Source organism: Budorcas taxicolor, chromosome 16, assembly GCF_023091745.1.
Source record: "Budorcas taxicolor isolate Tak-1 chromosome 16, Takin1.1, whole genome shotgun sequence".
NCBI lineage: Eukaryota > Metazoa > Chordata > Mammalia > Artiodactyla > Bovidae > Budorcas > Budorcas taxicolor.
Window position 1 is genome coordinate 77,995,491 of NC_068925.1, and position 26,418 is coordinate 78,021,908.

At 40.9% G+C, this 26,418-nt stretch overlaps 1 protein-coding gene across 4 annotated transcripts in view; it reads left to right on the forward strand.

The window, feature by feature from the left end:
• NEK7 (NIMA related kinase 7) overlaps positions 1-26,418 on the forward strand; it is a 133,627-nt gene that overhangs the window by 74,819 nt on the left and 32,390 nt on the right. For all 4 annotated transcript variants that reach the window (XM_052653725.1, XM_052653726.1, XM_052653724.1 and 1 more), the window contains 3 exons: positions 190-300; positions 21,588-21,696; positions 22,679-22,786. In XM_052653725.1, the coding sequence (XP_052509685.1) occupies positions 190-300; positions 21,588-21,696; positions 22,679-22,786 (328 nt within the window). The remainder of the gene's footprint in view (positions 1-189; positions 301-21,587; positions 21,697-22,678; positions 22,787-26,418) is intronic.

The following is a 26,418-nucleotide window of genomic DNA, read 5'->3' on the forward strand; positions in this document are numbered from 1 at the left end:
TTTTACTTTCAGTAATTATAATACTTATTTCAAAATTCACTAGATAAGGAAAAATACAGTCATGTTAAGATTTCTGTAACTTAAAAATGAAATGCAGTCACCAATTTTATTCTTAAGTTATAAAGTCACTGTAAGTGACTCTAGGGAATTTACAGTAAGAAAACATTTTGATGCCTTTTTTCTTCTCAGCAACTCAACCACCCAAATGTAATTAAATATTATGCATCATTCATTGAAGATAATGAACTGAACATAGTTTTGGAATTAGCCGATGCTGGTGATCTATCCAGAATGATAAAGGTAAGGTTTTTTTTTTTTTAAAAAAAAACTAAAGCTTTACTTCTTTTTTTGAGAGTTGTATGTTGCATGTATAGGCACATCGGATACTTGCCACAATGCTTGACATTTGGTAGCCATGTAATCAATGGTAGGCCATGGTGATGGTTGTGATTAGGAAGCTAGGTACCTGGTAAAGTGGTTCCCTTGGATGTATGAACACTCCAGAACCAACTTGGAAAAAGACTGAGGGTGTGTTGTGTGTCAGCTGAAGGTACAGCTCTGCAGCCTGGCTTCTCCACGCAGGTCACCCTCCATCCCACGTGTCCGGGCGTCAGGCCGAGGGGCTGGCAGGGACTGTGGAGCAGCCTGGCCAGGCCGCCCCTGCTCGTGGGAGGGACGCGCCGAGAGGAGAGCGGGCCCCACGCTCAGTCTTTCGTGTCACACCCTGATTTGACCCCTTAGAAGTCATCTAACTTTCTTTTCTGGAAGTGAAAGTGTTGCTCACTCAGTCGTGTCTGACTCTCTTGCGACCCTGTGGACTGCAGCCCGCCAGGCTCCTCTGTCCATGGTATTCGCCTGGCAAAGATACTGGAGTGGGTTGCCATTTCTTTCTCCAGGGGGTCTTCCCGACCCAGGGATCGAACCTGGGTTTCCTGCATTGCAGGCAGATTCTTTACCGTTTGAGCCACTGGGTTGAAGTTCACCTACAAGTTACAGAAATGGCCTAATGACAGTAGCCTAAGAACTGGTTATCCTTGGCCTTGGCCTAACTTACCTTCTTCTGTGCGCCACATTTCCCCCAAGACAGACTAATGACAGAACCTACTTCAAGGGGCATTTTAAATGATCAGTTAATTTATACACATATGCATATATTTATATATATGTATGCACGTACGTGTACACTCACAGCAGAACTCCGAAGAGTGCCCCCCCCATAGGAACACTATGTTGGAGGAGGCCATTGCTGTATTATGTGTTGTTATGTGTATTTCTCTGTCCCGGGACTGATGTGGCAGTTGTGACCTCAGGTTCTCAGGCCTGAGACGTGAGGGGAGACAGGGACTCGGTAGCTATGTTTGTGGGCACGGCATTGGATGCTCACTGCCACCCCATGTCTTCCGCTTCACGCCATTGCCCAGAATGGTGTCTTAGGAACACGTGCAGGTGTGGGGAGGCTGGCCTGCGTGCTCTTCATTTGGCTGTCCATGTGCGAGCTAACCTCCTCTTACTCTGCAAGTGGACCCAAACAGTGCAGAAATCAGCCAAGGCCAACGGAATGAGAAAAGTCAGGGCTGTGAGCTCTGAGCCTGCTCCAGCCGAGGATCCACCCCATCACCAGCGTGTGGGCAAGGTTCCCAGTCAAGCGGAGGAGGACGGTGTCTCTACGGTGGATAAGCAGGGGGGCTCGGGTGTGTCCCGATGGGTGGCCGTGGCATGCTGAAGCCGCCACTGAGCCCACTGCAGTTGGGCATCTTAGGGGACTGGCTCGCCTGTCTATTTGGCTTCCTCTGGTTGGTTCCTAAGTTGGAAGCAGGGACAGAAATTGGGGAAGCTGTCAGTTACTGAGTCCTGGCCATCTGGGACTAATTGTTAACAGAAGTTATTGTTTAGCTTCCTGGATTGTCACTAGAGAGAGCAGTGTGATCTCCTGCAAGTCAAATGGAGCAGGCTGGCTTCTTGGGCTGCTTGCTAGAGTGGAAAGGTTGGATTCCTGACCAGGTTGCTGCGGACTGTGGTTCAAAGGTCTGTTTTTACATGTGCTCTGCCCGTTGTCTGTCAGTATATCCAGCCTCTCAGCAGATACTTGAGCACAGCCGGGAGTCTGCCCTGTGGAGTTCTCGCAAGGGGGTTTTAGAAACAGTGTTAGGTGCTTTGCATGCATTATCTTGTTTACTCTTTACAGTGATTTGGGGAGGTAATTTTGACACCTGGAGAAGAGAAGTATCATTACCAGTACATAGAAGAACTCTGTTTGAAATTAGGTTTGTCTGATGTAAAAACCCATGTGTTTTCCGTGAGAGGCCCTGAAGAATTTTTGTATCATAAAACTCCTTTGAAAAGATCAGATGAAAATCTCTGACCGTCTCTACCTGGAAAATGCTGATGCACACAGTTTGCATTCCATTCCAGGCCTTCGCAGATGTCCTGACCAAGGTGTCTGGATTTGCTAGCAGCGATGCTGCTTTCCAGGGTGAATTTGGCATCAGCCTCTTAAACACTGTCGTATCAGTAAACTTCTTTTAGGCCCAGTTTCCTCATCTGTGAGATGGACAGAGGTTTACAATTTCTAAGTATAAAAAGTCTACATAAAAGGAAGGTAATGTTCTCATTATCACAGAACACTATCAAGCTGACTCTCCCGTGCTAGGATGACTCACTGCTCGTCAGCTTTCTGTTTTAGGGACTTCCCACCACTGCCACAGAGAGCTAACCACCAACCAAGTGTGTCTTTGCAATTTAATTAACAAAGAAAGAAATGCAAATGCACAAAAGAAAATCTTAGAAAAACAGCTGTCTATTGAGATGATACATATAAAGGCAGCTGTAAATGATCCCTGCCAGAGGACAGGGACCACAGGGCCCCGTGTGGACGTGGAGTGTCGCAGGCCCCCAGGACTCAGACAGAGACCCACACTGAAGATAAGAAACTGGACCAACAGGAGTCCAGAGATAACTGATCCACAGGCATGAACCAGATCAACCGGGAACGGAGGGCAAAATTCTTTGCTTGAACCTTTAGGGTAGAAGAGTTCTTTAATTACTTACAGGGGGAAGGAAAGTGGGCAAGTCCCTATTGGGCAAATGCCTGCTGAAGCAGATAAAAGAGACCATTTCGGTTGTAGAGTCTCACCCTAGACGGAGTGCTTTGCTTTAGAGTTTGCTTTCTTGTTTAGTGTGCTTTTCTTCCTTCACACATAAAGGCTGCCGTTCCTGGCCTGTGGCCAAGGCGTGCCTGCGCCTACAGCATTTACCTTGGGAGAATATTCCTGTCCTCCGACCGCTGGAGAAAAGCAACTCTAGACCAGAGCACCTTACAGAAGCCCTGTTAACCTCTGTCGGCAGCAGACTCAGGTTTCTCTGGCCAAGTGAAGGAGGAAAAATTTGTCAGTGTGAACTTACATTTATTGTGGTGATGAACTCAGCTCCGTGTTTAAACACATGTGTCATAAGTTGACATTATCAAGAAAATGTTTAAGCAACTGACTCAGTGGATCTTGTAAGATAGATTAAGAACAGAATTCTGTTTGGTGATGAGTAGTAACTTAACCATTTATAGAACTGACAGCTAGACCCTTAAAGCATCCATCATGTAGAAGATGATTTGGGAAACTTTTTTAAAAGAAAAAAAAAAACAACTTAAAAAGGTTTTTAGAAGTATCAACTGATTCCTAGTAAGACGCTTACAGAGCCGCTTAGCGTGCTTTGGTAGAAGACGGAAGCGACTCTTCCTCAGAGGGTTAGCACCGTCATCCCTGCGTCCTCCCCCATGGGCTCCTCTGTCAGCCTGTCCTGGTCTTGTCCTTCATCAGAGCTGCCACCAGTTTGCTTGTCAAGATAGAAGACACTCTGGTTCTGGTTTTCCAGGTCCTTGAAGCGCTTCTAAAGGCTGAAAGTTGTATTATCAAATCTGTAGATCTGATGGTTCTCTCAGCATAGTGACTATAACAGAAAGCTTGCCCAGTGTGCAGAACGGAAAGTTTGACTGTGCAGTTTCACATGAGTGGAATGTCTTCACATCCTGATTATAGTCCTGGGAGTCTTTTGCGGGATGATATTTCAGATCTGATCAAATGCCTAGTTGTATTGGGAAGGAGTAATTTATTAACTTGGGAGAATCTGACCTGTGGGATCTCCCCAGGTCCTTCAGCAAATAACATCACTCTGATTATGGATTGTTGCATTTCAGTTGAACACCGAGTTGTGACTTTTCTTTTCATTTGACTTAATAAGCCTGCTGCTGCTGCTGCTGCTAAGTCGCTTCAGTCGTGTCTGACTCTGTGCGACCCCAGAGACGGCAGCCCACCAGGCTCTCCCGTCCCTGGGATTCTCCAGGCAAGAACACTGGAGTGGGTTGCCATTTCCTTCTCCAGTGCATAAAAGTGAAAGTGAAGTAGCTCAGTCGTGTCCGACTCTTAGTGACCCCGTGGACTGCGGCCCACCAGGCTCCTCCGTCCATAGGATTTTCCAGGCAAGAGTACTGGAGTGGGGTGCCATCGCCTTCTCTGAGTAAGCCTAGGGTTTATTTATTATTTTTTTAAATACATAATGTCTCTCATTAGTTTTCTCAAACGGTGAATATCCTTAACTTTCCTCCTTATGTTCTCATCTCCCAGATTAACCACTGACTTTTAATGTGCATAAAACCTTTCCAACTTTATATTCTATGTTCACAGTTCAGTTCAGTCACTCAGTCGTGTCTGACTCTCTGTGACCCCATGGACTGCAGCATGCCACGCTTCCCTGTCCATCATCAACTCCTAAAGCTTGCTCAAACTTATGTCCATGGAGTCGGTGATGCCATCCAGCCATCTCATCCTCTGTCTTCCCTTTCTCCTGCTCCTTTCAATCTTTCCCAGCATCAGGGTCTTTTCCAATGAGTCGTTCTTCGCATCAGGTGGCCAAAGTATTGGAGTTTCAGCTTCAACATCAGTCCTTCCAATGAATGTTTAGGACTGGTTTCTTTTAGGATGGGCTGGTTGGATCTCCTTGCAGTCCAAGGGACTCTCAAGAGTCTTCTCCAACACCACAGTTCAAAAGCATCAATTCTTCAGCACTCAGTTTTCTTTATAGTCCTACTCTCACATCCACACATGACTACTGGAAAAATCATAGCTTTGACTAGACAACCTTTGTTGGCAAAGTAATGTCTCTGCTTTTGAATATGCTGTCTAGGTTGGTCATAACTTTTCTTCCAATGAGCTAGCATCTTTTCATTTCATGGCTGCAGTCACCATCTGCAGTGATTTTGGGGCCCCCCCAAAATAAAGTCTCTCACTGTTTCCACTGTTTCCCTATCTATTTGCCATGAAGTGATGGGACTGGATGCCATGATCTTAGTTTTTTTGAATGTTGAGTTTTAAGCCAACTTTTTCTCTCTCCTCTTTCACTTTCATCAAGAGACTCTTTAGCTTTTCTTCACTTTCTGCCATAAGGGTAGTGTCATCTGCATATCTGAAGTTATTGACATTTCTCCCAGCAATCTTGATTTCAGCTTGTGCTTCTTCCAGCCCCGCGTTTCTCATGATGTACTCTGCATAGAAGTTAAATAAGCAGGGTGACAATATACAGCCTTAAAGTACTCCTTTCCTGATTTGGAACCAGTCTGTTGTTCCATGTCCAGCTCTAACTGTTGCTTCTTGACCTGCATACAGATTTCTTAGAAGGCAGGTCAGATGGTCTGGTATTCCCATCTCTTTCAGAGTTTTCTACACTTTGTTGTGATCCACACAGTCAAAGGCTTTGGCATAGTCAGTAAAGCAGAAATAGATGTTTTTCTGGACCTCTCTTGCTTTTTTGATATCTGACATACACAAATAGAAAAATATATACTGATACATGTATTCTTTCTCAGAAACATATCACAGTGCATTTTATTATTGCTTCATTGATAAACAGTTGGACTATTTCCATTGTTTAATTTGTTCAAGGAAAGCTCTACTACAAAACCTTGTGTATTTTCATACAACAGTCTCATACACACTATTTAACAGACGATTACAGATGCTTCTATAAAATAGCTGAGTAATAATGTATATGTTCAAGCTGGTTTAGAAAAGGCAGAGGAACCAGAGATCAAATTGCCAACATCCGCTGGATCATGGAAAAAGCAAGAGAGTTCCAGAAAAACATCTATTTCTGCTTTACTGACTATGCCAAAGCCTTTGACTGTGTGGATCACAATAAACTGTGGAAAATTCTGGAAGAGATGGGAATACCAGACCACCTGACCTGCCTCTTGAGAAATCTGTATGCAGGTCAGGAAGCAACACTTAGAACTGAATATGGAACAACAGACTGCTTTCAAATAGGAAAAGGAGTACGTCAAGGCTGTATATTGTCACCCTGCTTATTTAACTTCTATGCAGAGTACATCATGAGAAACGCTGGACTGGAAGAAACACAAGCTGGAATCAAGATTGCTGGGAGAAATATCAATTACCTCAGATATGCAGATGACACCACCCTTATGGCAGAAAGTGAAGAGGAACTAAAAAGCCTCTTGATGAAAGTGAAAGAGGAGAGAGAAGAAGTTGGCTTAAAGCTCAACATTCAGAAAACGAAGATCATGGCATCCGGTCCCATCACTTAATGGGAAATAGATGGGGAAACAGAAACAGTGTCAGACTTTATTTTTGGGGGCTCCAAAATCACTGCAGATGGTGACTGCAGCCATGAAATTAAAAGACGCTTACTCCTTGGAAGAAAAGTTATGACCAACCTAGATAGCATATTCAAAAGCAGAGACATTACTTTGCCGACTAAGGTCCGTCTAGTCAAGGCTATGGTTTTTCCTGTGGTCATGTATGGATGTGAGAGTTGGACTGTGAAGAAGGCTGAGCGCCGAAGAATTGATGCTTTTGAACTGTGGTGTTGGAGAAGACTCTTGAGAGTCCCTTGGACTGCAAGGAGATCCAACCAGTCCATTCTGAAGGAGATCAGCCCTGGGATTTCTTTGGAAGGAATGATGCTAAAGCTGAAGCTCCAGTACTTTGGCCACCTCATGTGAAGAGTTGACTCATTGGAAAAGACTCTGATCCTGGGAGGGATTGGGGGCAGGAGGAGAAGGGGACGACCAAGGATGAGATGGCTGGATGGCCTCACGGACTCGATGGCAGTGAGTCTGACTGAACTCCGGGAGTTGGTGATGGACAGGGGGGCCTGGCGTGCTGCGATTCATGGGGTTGCAAAAAGTCCGACATGACTGAGCGACTGAACTGAACTGAACTGCAACTGAACGTATATGTATTTTAAATCATAACAAATACTGCCAAATTGTTCTATCAAATATACCAATTTGTAACCATTAAAAATATGTTCTTTAATTCTGTATTTACTGGACATTGACTGTGTGCTGTATTCCTGTTATATGCCTTCTTGGAACTCATTGTCTAGGAGAGAGAAGCATTTGTCTGATGCTCAGAGAACTATACAACCAAAGTTGTAAGTTTTGTGAGGGCGTAGGATAAATTAGAGTGATAGTTTACAACAGAGAGCCTAATCTAGACAGGGAGCTTCTGAGGGCGAGAGGAGAACTTTAAGCACTGGTACTGTGATGTAGGTACTTAGTCTTAGTGATTGAGCTCCAGTCTCCTTATCTGTGAAATTGGGTTAATAATTACCTGCCTTACCGTGTCCTTATAAGGGCTTTTATATATATATGTATATGTAACTGTGGTGTTGGAGGAGACTCTTGAGAGTCCTTTGCAGTGCTAGGAGATCAAACCAGTCAGTCCTAAAGGAAATCAACCCTGATATTCAATGGAAGGACTGATGCTAAAGCTGAAGCTCCAATCCTTTGGCCACCTGATGCGAAGAACTGACTCATTGGAAAAGACCCTGATGCTGGGAAAGATTGAGGGCAGGAGAAGACATGGGTGGCAGAAGATGAGATGATTTGATAGCATCACTGACTCAATGGACCTGAATTTGAGGAAGTTCCGGGAGATAGTGGAGGATGGAAGAGCCTGGCGTGCCACAGTCCATGGGGTCACAAAGAGTGCACACGACTTAGAGACTGGACAGCAACAGTGTGTACATGTATCTGTTTTTGTAGGTATATGTACAAGTATATGCACATACATGTAATTACCTGTGCTGTCTGAATATGCGACAGCTATTCGATAGGTATTACTGGAATGTGTGTTACTCTATTTAAATACTCTGAGTATCGCTTCTCCCCTTTCTTTTCATCACACTCTTCACAGATGACAGCCTGCCTCCTCTTCACAGGGAATGGGCATCACCAGTCAGGGATGCCTTCCCCTTCCCAAGGCCTCACCTGCCGGACCAGCCTGGCCCTGTCGCCACTTTCCCTGCTGGACAGGCGGAGCTCCTGTGTGTTCCCCCACGTGGGTTCTTTGTCCTGTCCCTGCCGCGGGGATCAGAAACCTCCGTCATGTATTCCCCGACCTGAGTGCACCTTCCTCTGCTGGCAGTGAACACACTCAGGCCCCTGGCACCTGAACATGCCCACATGCACACACGTGTCCCTCCTTCACGCGTTCTCTGATGCATCTGAGAACCCCGTCTCTAGCAGGAAGACAGAAGGATAGGCGAGCGGACGTGCAGGATGTCCGATGTCGGTCAGCACCGTGAGGAGGACGAGGTCGGGTTCAAAGAGGGCGCTGCTGTCCGGACAGGTGACCAGGGCGGCCCTGCGCCTTCAGTCCTGGCATTCCCGCTGCCGCCTGGCTTCTGCTTCCCGCCGCCCGCGTTCTGTGTGTCGCCACCGTCGGCCGCTCCGTGCGGACCCGGTCTCAGACACCCCCGGGCCCGCGCGCCCTGCTCGGTCCTCGTCCGCCTGAGCCTCTGCCTCCCCCTTCCTTCCTAGAGGCTCCCCCCACTGCCCAGAGTCCCGCAGCGCCTCGGTTTTCTCCTCGCCTCTCTGGAGACTCCTGATTCTTCTTGACAGTCGTTCCGTTCCTCCTGGCCCTTCCTGACTGAGCTTTCGGAGCTTCAGCCCGGGGTTTTTTCGCTGTTTGCTTTCCCCTCCTTTCTGGGCTGGCCTTGCTGGTTCCTGTGCATCACTGACTCCCTAGGCTCCCGGGGATGCGGTTCTTGCCTCAAGCGTGGAGCTCTGTCTGCACCCTGAGCGCGTCCGAGCCCCCGCGTCCGCCCAGACCGCGGTGCCCCCGGGGAGACCCTGTGGAACTGGCCCGCGCTCAGAGTCGTCTCCCCTCCTTCCGAATGCTGCTCCGCTTTCTCCAGCAGCTCCTTGCCCCCCCTCTCCCCTGTGCCCCGGAACGCGACATTCTCAGTCTCTGAGAGGTGAAGAGAGAAAGAGAGAGGAAAGGCCTCTGCTCCCAGACCGCCCTGGCGCCCCGCTGAGCCCCGGCGCCTCCATAAGAGGCCCTGGGGGAAGGCGCGCCCGCCGGCCTCGTGGCCTCAGGCACCGGTAGGCGCTCGAGGACCCTCGCTGCAGTCGGCCCCGCCCCCCGTGCGCTGCCCCCAGGCTGGGGCGTGTCCCTCAGTCCCGCCGCTCCCGCTCGTTCACCGCTTCCTCAGGAATGGCCTCTTAGACCAGGACCAGGGACGGTTTCAGGACTCCTTACACCATCGTGCATTTGCTTGTGGGGTGGTTCTGTCTGGATTTCCCATGTGACCTTGTTGAGCGTGGGGCTGCCTGCTCTGCTCCCTGGGCTTTCATTTTCTAGGGAGCGCCTGGCTGATGGCAGCAACTCAGGAAATGTCTGGAGGCGGTATGTGTGAGACCCGATGCCCTCTCCTCTGTCCGCCCCTCTGTTCCAGGGGCCTGTCGGGAAACGTGGCTGGTGGTCCAGCAGGCACACCGTGTCCTCCCGTTTCACACTTTAGTCCCACGAGGACTTGCTCACATCCAAGTTGAATGTGACAGGGGAGGAAACTGCGTTCTGATACAAGAAGGGGCTTTTTGGCCCTAAGAAATGCTAATGTTGTTTTCTCAACCCTCTAATTGTGCTCTATGCCATTCTTTATACAAGAGACTACATTACCAAAAAATAAAAAATGATAGGGACTTCTTTTATGAAGGAGTGTGGCAGTGACTTGATGCTTTGCAAAGGATAGCAATAGATCCGAGGGTTGTAAGGAGCCTGGTTCATTTCTTGATGGTACGTGATACTGTAAATCATCGTACATCACAGCGTACCCCACTGTCTCAGCTCCTGCTTAATTGGGTGGCAGCGGAAAGATCGCTCCTGGTCTGTATTCCAGGAAGGAACCTCTGGATAGCATTGCATCAAAGATTTTTACAAGTAAATAATTAATTGGTTTAGAGCAGGCTGACAAATATAATTAAGCAATTTATAGTTGAAATATTCAGTATTTCTCTAATTAGTGACAGAGGAATACCTGAGGCTGTGGTCAGATGAAATACTTCCCAGATGAGTTTTAAGATGAAAGGAAATCCAAAATTTTTCATCATGTATTTCTTTATCATCAATAATCAGAATTTTAAAGGAAAAGATTCTTACAGAGTGGCGACTGGGTTACAGTTTATCCAGTTGTGATATATATGCTGTACATTTTCTTTATTGTATCCTAAATTGAACCAGTACATGTTCCACTTTGTAGTATGCCTTATTAATACTATATATTTCACTTTTCTGTTGCTAAGAAACATATTTGGTGATGGAGACTTAGTATAGAGGAGATGAGAGACTAATCTCAGAACTATATAAACACGAGCTTTGTTCATTTCACTTTGTCAGTAGAAATATTCTTAAAATATATTTAAAATTTTTGTAGCCCATTTTTCCAAAATATAGTTTATTCTTTGAACTATTTATAAGTTCTTATATTTATAATTGCCTTTTAGAAAGTCAGATTATAAGTTTATATATTTAACATATTTTTTAAAGCTATATTTTACTAAAATATCAGTAAAACAAAATATAACCCAATATAATAAATCCTTTGAAGGGAAACTAAGAAGTTTTTTATCTGCCGAAAAATTGTCATACCGCACCTCACTGGCTAAGAGGAAAGTGAATGTTATTGTTACAGATGTTTGTTAGTGACATATGCAATACAGATAATTTAAATTGAACTCTGTTTTGTGCCAAGAGTTTGGCACAATTTCAGATTATTACTTAAGGCTATCTCTTCCCCCACCCAGTTTTGTTGAGCTGTAACTGAAATACGTGACTGTGTAGGTTTAAGGTGTGCAGCACACTGGTTTGACTTACCTGTATGAGTGAATGTATGTATGTGAAATGAATATCGCAGTAAGTTTAGCTAACATCCACCATCTCATCAAGGTACACTGAAAAGCTAGAATGTTTCACTCTCAAACCCACCTGAGAAAACACTTCGGGTGCTGATTTTCTCTTCATTACAGTCAGTCTGTGGTACAAGCAAGTGACTAACACTGTGCTTGGACCTCCTTACCAGCTGCTTATCTAATAGAACACCCAGGTTCACAATGTGCTGTGTGGGTATGCCTCTCACGACACACAGAACGACCAGTTCACACAGCTACCTTTTTTGGAAGGTTCAGTTATCCCGAGTGCATTTTCAGTGCTGGGACACTGCAGGGAAATATGCTGGGTGTGAACCAGCCAGCTGTATCTGCCTGCAAAAACACTTCTCACCCAGGAAGAGCTAGAACGTTTCACTTTCAAACCCTCCTAAGAAAACACTTTGGGTGCTGATTCTCTATTCACTAGTCAGTTCTTGGCGCAAGCAAGTCACTTTTCTGAAGGAAACACTGTGCTTGGATCTCCTTACTATGAGCTCATCTAATAAAGTCCCTAGGTTTATAATGCATTGTATGGGTATGCCACTCACCACCTAGAGAACCACCAGTTCACACAACTTCCTTTATGGAAAGGTTCAGTTTTTCTCAAGTGGGTATATTCAGTGCTAGACAATGCTGGGTGAGAACCTGCTAATTTGGGTCCGCTGGCCAAAACAGTATTCTCACCCTCTAAATGCCAAAATGTTTCACTCTCAAATTCACCCAAGAAAACACTATGGGTGCTGATTCTCTCTTTACTAGAATCAATTCTTGGGAAAGCAAATGACTTCTCTGCAGGAAAATACTTGCTTTGATCTCCTTACTAGGAACTCATCTAATAGAACACCTAGGCTCATGATGAGTTGTAGAGTTGTGCCACTCACCCCCAAGAAAACAACCAGTTCATACAGCTTCTTTCTTGGAAAGGTTTAGTTTGTCCTGCTTGTGTATTTTCAGTCTGGGACACTGCAGGGTAATACGCTGGGTGGGAATCTGTCAGTTGGGGTCTGTTGGCACACAGTGTGCTCACCCTGGGAAAGCTAGAATGTTCACCCTCAGACCCACCAAGGAAATCACTTTGGGTGCTGATTCTTCAGTGCAGTCAATTCTTGGTGCAAACTAACAACTTTTCTGAAGGGAACACTTTTCTTGGATCTCCTTACTGGGAGCTCAATTCCTAGTTCCTAGCAAAAAAGGAAAAAAAATTTTTTTTCTTTTGATGAGAACCCTTAGGCTTTACTCCCCCAACAGTTCCACTGATTCGGACAGCAGTGTTGTCTGGAGCATCATGCTGTGCGTTGCATCCCTGGTAGGTACTTATCTTAGAGCTGGAAGTTTGCACCTCCTGACCCCCTTCATCCAGTTCCCCCTGTCACTTAACCCCTTGCCTCAGGTGACCACAAATCTGATCTTTTTTTTTTTTTTTTTTCATGAGATTTTGTGTGTGTGTTTGTGCATTTAGATTTCATGTGTAAGTGACATCATGCAGTTCTCTGTCTGACTTATTTCACTTAGCACAGTGCCTTCAGGGTTTGTCCGTGATTTTGTACATGACAGGATATCCTCATTTTTATGACTTTATAGTACTCCATTGTATACATACTGCAACTGCTTTATTGGCCAATCAGTTCAGTTCAGTTGCTCATTTGTGTCTGACTCTTTGCAACCCCATGGACGGCAGCGCGCCAGGCTTCCCTGTCCATCTCCAACTCCCGGAGCTCGCTCAAACTCAGGTCTATTGAGTTAGGTTGTTACCTTGGCTATTGTAAGTGATGCAGCAATAAGCATGGGGTGCAGATGTCTTTTCAAGATAGTGTTTTCGTTTCCTTTGGATATGTTCCCAGAAGTTGAATGGCTGGATCATATGGTAGTTTTACTTGTAACTTTTCAAGGATCCTCCATACTGTTTTCCATAATGGCCGCACCAATTTGCAACCCCAACAGCTGTGTACAAGGGTTCTCTTTTCCCCACATTCTCACCAGTGTTTGTTACCTGTTGTCTTTTTTTGGTGGCCATTTTAACAGGCATGAAATGGTATCTCATTGCGATTTTGATTTGCATTTCTATAATGACGAGTGATGTTGAGCATCTTTTCATGTTCTTCTTGGGCATTCTTTTATCTTCTTTGGAAAAATGTCTACTCAGGTCTTTTGCTTGTTTGTTAACTGACTTATTATTTTTAGTTTGGTTATTTTTTGCTATTGAGTTGTGTGGGTTCTTTCTATATTTTGGATAGTAACCCCTCATCAGATACATTTGCAAATATGTTTTCCCATCCTGTAAGCTGCCTTTTCGCTTTTTGATTGTTTCTTTTGCTGTGCATAAGCTCTTTAGTTTGATGTCACCATACTTGTTATTTTGCTGCTTACACTCTAGGTATCATATCGAAAAAAATCATTGTCAAGGAGCTCTTCTGTGTTTTCTTCTGGAAGTTTCACAGTTTCAGGTCTCACATTTAAGTCTTTAATTTGTTTAGAGTTAATTTTTGTGAGTGGTGAAAATTAAGGTTTCAGTTTTATTCTTTTACATGTGGATGTCCAATTTTCCCAGCACTGATATTGAGTATTTTTGGCTCAAATATTAGCCAAATATTGTTACCTATAAATGCCTAGGCTTATTTATGGGCTCTCAGTTCTTTTCCATTGGTCTATGTGTCTGTTTTTGGTACCATACTGTTTTGATTTCTGTAAGTTCATAATGTGGGTCTCATCAGGAATTGTGATGCCTCCCACTTTGCTCATCTTTCTCTGTATTGCTTTGGCTTTTGGGGGGGGGGGTGTTTTGTGGCTCCACATAAATTTTTGAATTGTTTTTTCTACTTCTGTGATAAGCTCCGTTGGAATCTTAATGTGGATTGTATTGAATCTATAGATGGCTTTTGGTAGTATTGACATTTTAATAACATTAATTATTCCGATTATGAACATGGGATTCTTTTCCATTTATTTGTGTCTTTGTTTCTTCATCTTGTAGTTTTATGAGTAGAGGCTGTTTACCTCCTTAGTTTTAAGTTTACTCCTAAATATCTTATTGTAAATGGAATGCATTTTATTTTTTCAGATAATTCACTATTACTGTATAGAAACGCTACTGATTTTTGTATGTTAATTTTTTTATCCTGTGACTTCACTGAATTTGATTAGAACTGCTTTTTTGATAGAGTCTTTAGAATTTTATTTACCTATAAAATGATGTCATCTTCAAACAGAGACAGTTTTACTTCTTCCTACTCAGTTCTGATGCATGTTGTTTGTTTGTTTTCTTGTCTGATTGCTCTGACTGGTTCTTCCAGGGCTGTGCTGAATAGAGGTGGAGAGAGTGAGATCCCTCATCTTGTTCCTGAGTTAGGCCCTCTCTTCGTATTCATAACATATTTAGATACAGACTTATTCTTAAATGGTCAACTTTATATTTTCTATGGTTACCACTTGTGTGGCATTTCCTTTAAATTTGGTAGGAGCATTAAGACTCTTTTCCTTTATAAAACATAAACTTAATTTTTTGTATTTTTTGTATTTTGGCTGTCTGTGGAAATGCACTTTGTGTTTGTTTTTAATTGCTAATTATCACAAACCGCTTAAAACACAAACATGTTATCTCACAATTTGGGGGGTTAGTGAGTTCACATCCTGCTTTGTGAGTTCTCTGCCCAGGATGCTAGAAACTGAAATCGAGGCGCCAGCTGGGGCCATGATCTCATCTGAGGTTTAGGGTTCTCCTCCTCGTTGACTGGACTGTTGGGAGAATTGAGTTCCTTGTGGCTGTGTGACTGATGTCGTGCTCGCCTCCCGAGTGTCAGCTGGGAGCCATCTGCGAGGCCACTTGTCTGTCTCTGCAGCTAGCAGTTTGCTCCCTTATGGCCAGCAAGAGAGTCTCTGGCTTTGAATTTCTCTGAGTTCTTTGAAGAGCTTACCCAATCAGATCAAGTCCACCCAGGATAATCTCCCCAGTGATTAACTCAAAAACTGCTGATTAGAGGGTCTTCATTACATCTGCAGAATCCTTTCTGTCACGTAAGATAACCTAATATGGAGGGGACAGTTCATCACGTTCATAACCCAGCTCACACTCAAGGGGAGAGAGGTGGGTACACCACAGACTTTGGTAAATTACTGAAAACATCAACAAATCTTGGAGATAATTATTATCTGCAATTATTACAACTTGTAAATCTTGTTCACCTTCTTTGTGTGGTTGTTTTTTTTTTACATCTGCAGACATATTCTTATCTGTTCTTATCCAAATTTAGATGCTGTACTGGAAGGAAAAGCACTTAGAAATGTCTTCTACACTCTTGACCTTTGGCTCCTTAAAGCAGTAGAGTCTCCCCAGCAGTGCCATCTATCTTTGTTGATGGTAATTTATGGCTTGGAGGGTACAGACACTGTCCATTTCAGCATCTGGCATGAAGTGTGCTGCCCGAGCCAGACCACAGGGAGAATGGCCAGTTCTCCCAAGCACAGGCTGTTTCCTGCTGGGTCTCTTACATAAGGGTGCCACCTGTCTTACATTATCTTATGTCTTCAAAATTATTCAGAAGTCTTACGGTTACAAATTAGTGGCACTGTCTAGAAAAAGCTATGTAGAACTGAATATTCCATACATAGGCACCTACACATTATGCATGTACACCAGTATGTGTATGTAACCGAAAAGGTTTATGTCTGTGTGGTATGCATATGTGGGTATGTTACACAGCATTATTTTTAATAGAAGCAGTATTGCTTATAAAATATCCCTTGGGTTTTCTTTGAAACCTAAGACATTTGGTAATGAAATAGTATTGAACTTAGGGATTTTAATAAACTGAAAATTATGTGCCATAATGTAAGCATAGTGAAAAGGGGAGTAAGTTGTTGAACTGTGTGTAAGTTTTGAACCGTGTTTACTTAGGAAAAAATTAGAAGGGCACTTTTTGCTCCTTTTGAAGGTAGTGTTGGTGGAAAGTTGCCTTTGTGAACTTTATGCAGATAGACAGCAGTGCTGGTAGCTGTAGCCCAGTAAGGGAGAAGGGGTTCAGACTTCCGTTTCATTTTCTTTCGTTCATATTCTACTGATAGACTTTTACTGGCTCCTTATCGTTCCACTGTTTTCCTTGTCCATTAAGAATATATTTCCGTATTCTCTCTTCACTGTTGTCTGGTTTAACATAACCAGAAAGACGTCATCAGAGAGACAAGTGTTCTTGTTTGCCTTTGTAGCCTTCCACGTCACCCTACAGACAGACTTGCCGCTTTTTCGTCTCACCGTCTGTCTCTAGTCCTCTAATGCAATAGCATCAGCGTTTTCAGGCATTTATTTTCCCGTCAGCTTCAGGCACTTGGGAGCTCCCAGACTACGCATGTGGCAGCAGTGCAGTGCCACTCCTCCTAGTGATTCCGATATATTCCCACCTTTCTTCATTGATTTAAAAAAATATTCCAAGTTTCCTTGATACTGGTACACTAACATTTAGAAGGCAACTTTTGGGGGTTAGGGGAAGAACATTTTGACTTTATAGGAGCTCATTTTTCTTGTTTGGTAAATAGGGTTTTTCTCTTTCTTCCCCCCCCAAGGCTCAATTACTCAGGAAAAAAAATCTTATATGTTTCACATTTTCTACCATAACATAAAATATGTTTTCCACTTCTATTACTAACCTGTATGATTTTGATTTTGGGGAATGGATGGATTACATTGATAGTCTATTAAATTATAATTAGAAGCAGCTGAGTACACTTAGCTTTTCTGACATTTATAGGAAAGGAAAAAGAGAGTAGAGCTTGGGTGGGAAGTATTTTATCAAAGAGGATAAAATTAGATGCAGGTTTTTTTTTTTTTTTTTTTTAGTGCTCCTCTGGTTGCCAGGCCCATTCTACTAGCATCTGCTAAAGCAACTTAGGATACCTGAATTTTATTCAGAGTGCCAAGAGAGAAAATGTTCACACATTGCAAATTAGTATCACATACCAAAATTCTACATAACTATTTTACCCATTTATATAATACCCAGAGTTGTGTATGGCAAGTACATGTACACTTTAGTCTGTTGAGACCTTCTTATACCCTTGGAAGAAAAATGTTTCCATGGAAAGATTGATATCTAATAGAAATCACACTTAGAACTGCCAGTTAATACTTTCAGAAGCATCCTGTCTTTTCCATCATCCAGTCTCTCTGCATTTAAATCTTTGAAAGAAGCACTGTGAAATATGTAGTCTTATAAAAATGCATTATAATTACAGAGATGCTTGGGAACATAATATTGCTTCTGTTGGTAAAGGTTTGATCTAATTACCTTGTAATTACCTTATTATAAAAATCTGACCTGTCATCTCATGTGAAGACCATTCATAGGATTAACTGGACCTCTGGGGATCTTGGAGGTATTATGGTTGTTATTTTTGCTTTGTTGTTAATAGCTGAAGATTTAAAGGACCGGACATACTAAAATTTGTTATTTTTCAGTGTGAAAATGTGCCAATCAGGCATTTGTTTTTTGTGTTTTATTCGTAACTATTTTAGAGGCAGCAGGAGCCACTTACTCTGTTCATCTCCAAAACTGTTTAATATAGAGAGGAAACCAAGGCCCAGCAAGGTTAAGTGGCTTCTTCAGGGTCACACAGCCATTACTGCCGAGCCCCATCATCAGGCCTGTTACGGAAGGTGCATATGGATTACGTGAGTGGCGCGTTAAACGCTTGACGACACTCCCGAGCAGGAGGTAGCCCCTAATGTTGAGCGTAGATCACCTGCCTCCTCGCGATACTTGGAAGAGATGGAAACCAGCTGGAGCCTGCAGCGCCAGTTCTCATATGGCTTCATCATTTCTCACTATTTAATTGCCGTTTCTCCTTATCTTCTTCAGGAACGACTTGCCTCCCAGGATTGTGTTTGTTCTTTGGTTTTGTTTTTTAACTACAGCAGTACGTTGTTTCCCAAGGTTGTTGGTTATGTGCTTCCTGGGACCAGCTTACACTGTCTCGGGTCCCCGTAACAAGTGACTGGGAATGTCTAGCTGGTGAAAGAGCATCACACTTAGCACAGGGCCCGTGTGACCGTGCGGGCCGCACACTCATGAAGCAGACCCTATGGATCTGGGTGTTTTGTCTGAAATGTCCTTCTTTAAACATGAACATACTAAACTGTAGGGGTATATATTTTGATACACTACAGAAATTAGCTTGTTTTTTTGATCCAAGAAGATAATTTTCTGTTCTTTCTCTGTTGATGAGTTTATACTGTGTAATAGTGATAAGATTTTTCCTAAGATTTCCCAAGGAGGAATGCTGGAATTGCAGAAGGTGGAAATAAGAAATGTATGTTCTGCTTGGAGTGGGAGTGTCCAGACTGGGAGTAATTCCTCCCCAAAATGGTTACGTGATAGGCAGTGTCTGCTGTATAATTTGGTTTTGGGGCATTTAGTTTGTAAGAGAATGTTTGACAATGAAAAAAAAAAAGCCGTGCCCATTTTCCAAAAAACCTTTGCGTGGAGGCAGCCTGCATCAGCTAGCCTCACCTTAGTGACACTGCGTGTTTTACCAAGGATGCCTAATTCCACCTCGGTGAGATGCTGGTCATCCTGTTACACATGAGTGAGAGAACAGTATCATCTGATGTTTGTATATGCCTTTTACAAATACACTGGTTAGCTTTTTGTTACATCTGGTTTCCTTTTTCTGATATGAATAATGTTCAATGTATGTTTGAATGCTGAAGGAGGTAGAAAATATGCTCTTAAAATAAACAGTATTTGAAGCTTTGCATTAAAAAAAAGATGAACCCACCTTAAAAATTTAAAAAAGACAATAAAAATTCTGTTCAAATGATCAGGTATATCTGAGTGCTCATTTCTGTCTTTCATGACTTTTTAGATATTTTATTTTCAGATATAAGAGGTTAAAATTCTGTTTTATAACATAGTAAAAGTGACTTTTAAATTTTTTTCATAGAAATCTTTATTAATAGTAACCCTTTAAAATGATTTAGCTTTATTAAAAACATACCACATGACAAATAAATGTACATTTTTTATTCCTATATATTGGTATTACATTTTCTTCCCCCAAATCTGGAGCTAAATTGTCTTTTTTTCAGAGAAAGATAGGATTTTTGAACAGTAATGCTATTTGACTAGATAATTAACTTTAAAAAGATATGTGTATTTTAGAATAAGTAAAGAGAAGGTTGTTTTTTTAAAAATATATTGGCATTATGTGAGTTCTTCTTTTATAGTGCTAATATAAATTTTACCAGAATTCAAATTTTTATTGCCTTTTTTCTATTCATCCTCTTAAGAGATAGCCAACAGTGCCACCATCAGAACAGACAGGCTCTTCTCATCGTAGGTATTGGTTTTTTTTTTTTTTTTTACTCAAGGATGGTTGAAAAACTATATGTTTAAATAGACATGGAAAAAATATTGGGAGATAACCAATGATAAGTTAAAACTGCTTTTGATTTATATTATGATTGATTGAATCAAATTCATAAAATTACCCTTCAAAAACATTTTACTAATTTGGATACTTACATTTTGCCAAGTCATTCTGTCTAGCTAGCATTATATTGATGCCAGTTCATTGTTAAAATCTTTAACTTGTTGAAAGAAACAGTCCTTGGCCTGATCCCATCTTCCATTTTGAGGGCAGTTTTCTCATTGTGTCCTGTTTTTAATATATAATTTATTTTTTCATAATGGAACTTTAAAGGTAAACTGTCAGGTTAATTTTAATTATGATGATTTCAGAATCTATATTGAAGCATAAAATTATTCTTTCATGGTCTGATACTTACATGATATGGTATATTTATTTTTGAATGAAAAGAAGCCTGTTCCCCATCTTCCTGTTGACATCAAACAGTCTTCTGATATGCTAATCCAGCGTCAGGGAGAGCACGTAGGCTTTATTTGGACTCATTCCAAGTCTGAAAGAAAATTATGTATCTAAAACTGATTTTGCACTGTTGCCCCATAGACTGAAAACTGATGCTGATGCAGGCTGCGGTTAATAAGATTTAACACTAAAACATGATCTGGGAGTTTTTACCATTTTAGTAATAACCCTGTCTTCTTCTTACCTAGTCTTCTGATTGTTACTTGTTTTCTGTTTTTTTGCTACTGAGGTAATAGTCATTGAAGTTGCTAATAAGTTCATTTCTATAGTACGTGTTACGATAAAGATTACCCTGAAGTGATCTGCTTTTCCTTGAAGAGGTATCCTTTGGCGCAGTGGGTGCATGTGAGTCAGTAGACTTGACCCTGTGCTAAGCACGAGGTAGGCAAGCTGGCAGCTTTCTTTCCCTGTATTGTCTTTCCTTTCAGCCCGCCCTCATCTGGTCACAGGGGTAGGGACTGACAGAGTGTGTTGTGTTGGAATCCTCTGAAATACCATTTCTCCATATTCAGTTACCAAAAAAAATCAAAACAGTTGAACTTTCTAAAATGTCACATCATCAGATAAAGTGCATTAAAGCACATGTTTAAATGTTGATGTCTGTGTAAATACTAAAAAGTTAAAATTGTCTGAAAATTTGTTTAAATGCAGTACTGTTTCATGTTGGTCATTTACAAATTTTGCTAAGAAACCAGTTACATTTTGGCTTTGAAAAATAATTTTTATGTAAAGAATCCTTACAAATCCTATGAAATGAAACTAAGGACTTTGTTCTTGAATTAGGATATTATTAGTATATTCTTCCAACAAATATAATGCAGAAAAATGGGCACACATATGTCCCTTGGGGTACTCAGTTACGGCCCCTCTTACGCATGATGGTGCAGTCTTTCCAAACTAGGATGTGCACGCACAGCTTTCTACCCTGGTCTTCCTGTCATGTTTTGCTCCCATGTTTAGTTTTATTTGTTCAAAGCAAAGTGCAGGTTTGACTTGGAATATGCAGTGGAAATATTCATGAAAACTTTTCATGCAATTCCCTCTTATTTATTTAATTTTTAATAAATGAAGTGATATTTCAAATCACCAAGGGTGGTTCAGTATTTAAAAGGAATTCTACTTTACTACCTTCTGTCAAGAGAAGCCCTGTCTTGTAATGAACGTAATTACCTCCAGGTCTCTAGACTTTCTTATTCTGGCTATTCTTAAATTTGACATCCTTCTTTTAGATAAGAAATCACCTTACATGGATGTTAAATTTTTGAAACAGGTGGACATCACAGAGATGTAGCCTGATATGGCCTGTGCTGACTTTAGATACAATAGGGAGAAATTTAAGGTGTGATATCAGGTACCAATCCTGGTATCATTTCACTATGAAAAATCATATATTTTTTAGCTTCTAATAGGTAGATGAGAATTGGTGTTTTTCTGACTTAAGTCAGAATCTAGTTTGAAAAATTTTTTTTAATCTTGTTAATTTTTTAAACAGCATTTTAAGAAACAAAAGAGGCTAATTCCTGAAAGAACCGTTTGGAAATACTTTGTGCAGCTGTGCAGTGCATTGGATCACATGCATTCTCGACGAGTCATGCACCGGGGTGAGTCCAGGCTTGTGAAGCTTTTCATGTTGTTGTAAAGCGCACTAGGCAGTTTATGAATAAATTTCTTCCAGCCATTGTGTTATCATGCTTTCTTAGGTGATTTATTTCCAAATTATAATCTTATTAATACCAGAATGATAAGCCTTTAAGTAAAGCCATATTTGGTTTTAAATAAGAATGAGAATTAGTTATTTTTCTGCTTAACTTTTTTTTTACTGATTATGTTAGTAAAAGTAAAAAAAAAAAAAGATGCAGGAAAGCAGTTGAATATGCTTAAGTAAGAGTTTTTTTTTTTTTTTAATGAACAGTATACCTTATAGCTACTCAGATTTTTAATGTTCAGCATTCACTCATAATATATTCATGATTCCCAGTCAAATGGTCAGACCAAATGTATGAAGGTTACATCACTGAGGCAGTGGTCCCTTCATTTTGGGATGTAAAAAATTTCAGTACAGTTGACTTAAGCAATTAAAATAATGTCATCTAAGTAATTATCTGCATCTTTTTTTATTTTATATTTTATGTAAACATGTCAATAAATTACTATTAGTGTTCTTGCCTGGAGAATCCCAGGGACGGGGGAGCCTGGTGGGCTGCCGTCTATAGGGTCGCACAGAGTTGGACATGACTGAAGCGACTTAGCAGCAGCAGCAGCAGGGTGTTTAAAACTGATAGAAGGCCACACATTTATTTTGTGCGTTGAATTACACAGAAGTTCATTTGAAAATGGAAAAAATACATTTAAAATGAAAATTAATAGTGCTAATCATCCTGTATTGATTGTCTATCAAAGGACCAGGAACTCAGAAATACTAGGATATGTGAAAATTACTCAAAATAAATAACTGGTTCAGAATTCAAACTGACTTTCATTTTTAACATATATTTTAAGTTCTACAATGAGAAGTATTTTTAATCCCTTGAATATACCTACACTGACATCATTTTTCACCCAATGCCTTCTTTTAATTCACAGATATAAAACCAGCTAATGTGTTCATTACAGCCACTGGGGTGGTCAAGCTTGGAGACCTTGGGCTTGGCCGTTTTTTCAGCTCCAAAACCACAGCTGCACATTCTTTAGGTAAGAGACACAAGATAATTTCAGTTATCTGTCTGCTTCCCTCCACCCCACCCACGTGATTAAAATATAAGGGACATACGAATTATATGCCAGCTCTTATCGTCTAAATACTATCAATATTTTAAAAATCCTTAGGTCCCGAGCTGAAACCTATCAGGTATAATGTGTCCATTCATATGACACTTGGACACTTCTCTTTGACCATCAGGCAGTCACTTAGTAAAAGAAAATGCCAGTGAAAAAATCTAGTTTTAACTGTTACCATGGACCTTCCCTTTTATTTTATGTTTGATAATATTAAGATAGTATGAAGAATAAACTGTATCTTCAAGACCTCACCTTACCATTTAAAAATGTTAGAGTAGTTTGCAAATTTATTAAAGTAGCATACATGGTTGTGATTACTCGGCGGGGGGACCTACAGATGATTTGTGGCTCAGGAGGAAATACTCCCCTAAAGTGTAAAAGTACAAGTAGAAGACACTTGTAATTTATTGATTCTAGAGCTGATAACATACCAGTGTCCTTTGTACCTAAAACAGAACTGAATGTAGCTAGTCCAACAGTACCTTAATGTAAACTGGTTTTCCATTAACATAGCAATTACTGGGAAGAAATTATTTTTAGACTGAATAACTTAAAGGGAATGATAGTTTCTCCTAAAAGTTTTCAAATCATAGTTTCCTTATAACATAAGACTTTGACAAAATGGTAACCATCAAATAAGAATTAAAAATAATTTGGCTTTAATTTAATGATGCCTCATCTTTGCTGTCATAATTTCACTGAAAACAATTGATTTTTAAAAATTAAGTTATTGTTTTTAAGTGAGAAATAAAAATTAAACGGTCTAATGAGGAATGAGTTTCACTAAATGACAAAATAATAAAACGAGCCAAATTAGGTGACTAGACATTTTTAAAGTTTTCTGACGTTTGTCACTGAGGCTCTGTGAGACCTTGAACCTGTCGCTTGATTCTTCTGCATCCGGGATGGTGTGTGGCATATAGTCAATATTTGGTGGATGACAGAGCACTGGACCCTAGATTAAGGAGTTGTGGGCAGATAATACTTTTTCTGCCACACAGAGTTTCAGTTTTGTTTAGTACTTTAAGAAAATAAAATTTCAACTGATACTGAGTAGTACTGCTTTAGTTCTTTCACTTCATATTTATTTTCATAGAACATTGCAATTTTGAGGGGGATAGGGAAATTTGATATAAAATTCCATGAAAACTGCATGAATTTGCATAGCACTTGAATAAAGTTTTATTTGGAAGTTCCAATTCTTACCATGCAAATAGTAGAGGACTTCTGTGAAGAAAAACTCAGACTGTTCCAAGCCAGTGCCACTGGCCCTTAGGCACGATAACCCATGTTGACTTTGTTACTCACCTGAATGGAATGTCCTAACAGCACTCTGTCAGTAATCTATTATACTTAAAAATGCTTGGTCATCATTACACACACACACGCGCACGCAAGCATGCGCAACTGCACGTGCCCTTAGCTCGCACAGGCATGTGTACTGTGTACATGCCGCTTTGCAGGCTGTCGCTCTGCACATGGCGTGCGTGTGTTCCTGCACACGTGTGTACCGTGTACATGCTGTTTCGCGAGCTGTCACTCTGTACATGCTGTAGTTGCCTGACCCTGAAGACCCAGCATTATTATGTGAAACCAGTTTTGGAAGTGCACTCCTTTAGCTTGCCTGCCACTGCTTCTTACAGATGTTCTCAATGGGGTTTACAAATGTATGTGCATCTCTAGGTTTAGGTGATGTATTATTCCAAATTATGTGATTATAGAGAGCAAAATTTTAATAGATTTAATAATTAAGAATTGCTAGGATGAGATGGCTGGATGGCATCACTGACTCGATGGACGTGAATCTGAGTGAAGTCCGGGAGTTGGTGATGGACAGGGAGGCCTGGCATGCTGCGATTCATGGGGTCGCAAAGAGTCAGACACGACTGAGAGACTGAACTGAACTGAATGTCAGTTTTTATCTAAACCAATTCACTTAGGGTCATGTAGTTGTATGTAGTTTTATATGTGTGTACATGTGTACACACACACACACACACACACACACACACACACACACACATGAATTGGGGATGCCCATAATCATAAAACATGCTGAGGCACAGCCAGTGAGGAAGTAGCAATGAGACTGATTGCTTCGATGAATGAATCAATAGGAAAATAATTTCTTTCCCAAGTATTTTTGTTTTCCATGTTATTTTGAGAAAGTATTCTTAACATAAGAAAGCATCTTGTATTTCTGCCTGTCTTTTCTGTGAAGTAGAAATTTTGATGATTTGAAACTGAAGTTCAGTAAGCAAAGTACGTTGAATATCAAGAATTAAAGTTTGAACTCTAGCCCAACAAGGTGTTTGGACCCAATAAAAATCTTATGTAGAAGGATCAGGAAAAATTCTTTGCTAACAAAGAATATGTATAAAATAATAAGGATAGAAATTGTGACACAGACTTACATTTGTTGACAAGTTGACCTTAATTTTTGCTTTTAAAAAATTATTGCCCTCCTGTGTTATTGACTTACACTTTTGTTTTTAAGAGCAAATTTGAAAGAGTGTTTTAAAAATAAATACTAAGGATATATGATACAGCACAGGAAAATTTAGCCATTATTTTGTAATAACTTTAGGTGGAGTATAATCTATAAAAATACTGAATCACTATGTTGTACACCTGTTATAAAGCAACTGTACTTCTGTTTAAAAAACTAAAAATAAAAGATTGCTTCTAAGAATTGCTTCCAAAAAGTACTTGAAAATGTGGTCACCTATATAAATTTATTTTGCTCACAGAAAATTTGATAAACTCTATTTTATTGTATGTTGATTTTTTTTTTTTCTGCTTTTGCTGAGAAGTAAATCTGTAGGGCATGATTTATTCACTGCTGCTGCTAAGTCGCTTCAGTCGTGTCCGACTCTGTGTGACCCCATAGACGGCAGCCCACCAGGCTCCCCCATCCCTGGGATTCTCTAGGCAAGAATTCTGGAGTGGGTTGCCATTTCCTTCTCAATGCAGGAGAGTGAAAAGTGAAAGTAAAGTCGCTCAGTCGTGTCCGACTCTTCGTGACCCCATGGACTGCCACCTACCAGGCTCCTCCGTCCATGGGATTTTCCAGGCAAGAGTACTGGAGTGGGGTGCCATTGGCTTCTCCGATTTATTCACAGTTCAGGTCTAAATATTATGAAACTACAAATAAAAGAGATCTGTATGTTCATAAAAGAAAATTCAAGTAAGTTTAGTTTGAATGAATTCTATTCTGGAGCTAAATTTCATTTAATTTTGTAAAGGAGATTTTCTTCCAGGAATTTAAGTCAATAGGACAGAAATACCAAGGATTTCTAGAAACATCTTATAATTATGCATTTATATTTTATTTATTCCAAAATGTCTTTTTTTCAAATACCAAATTTTTTTCACTTACTTTCACTTATTTTGACTTAATCATTATAAGGAACACTACCAAAGTTTTTTGTATTTAATAATCCTTAAGAGATTATTTGAACTTTTTAGTTGTCTCTCCAGTTTCTATCTCTAATATGTATCATTTAATTCCATGATAACGTGTCAACCTGCAGTAAAATCTCTGG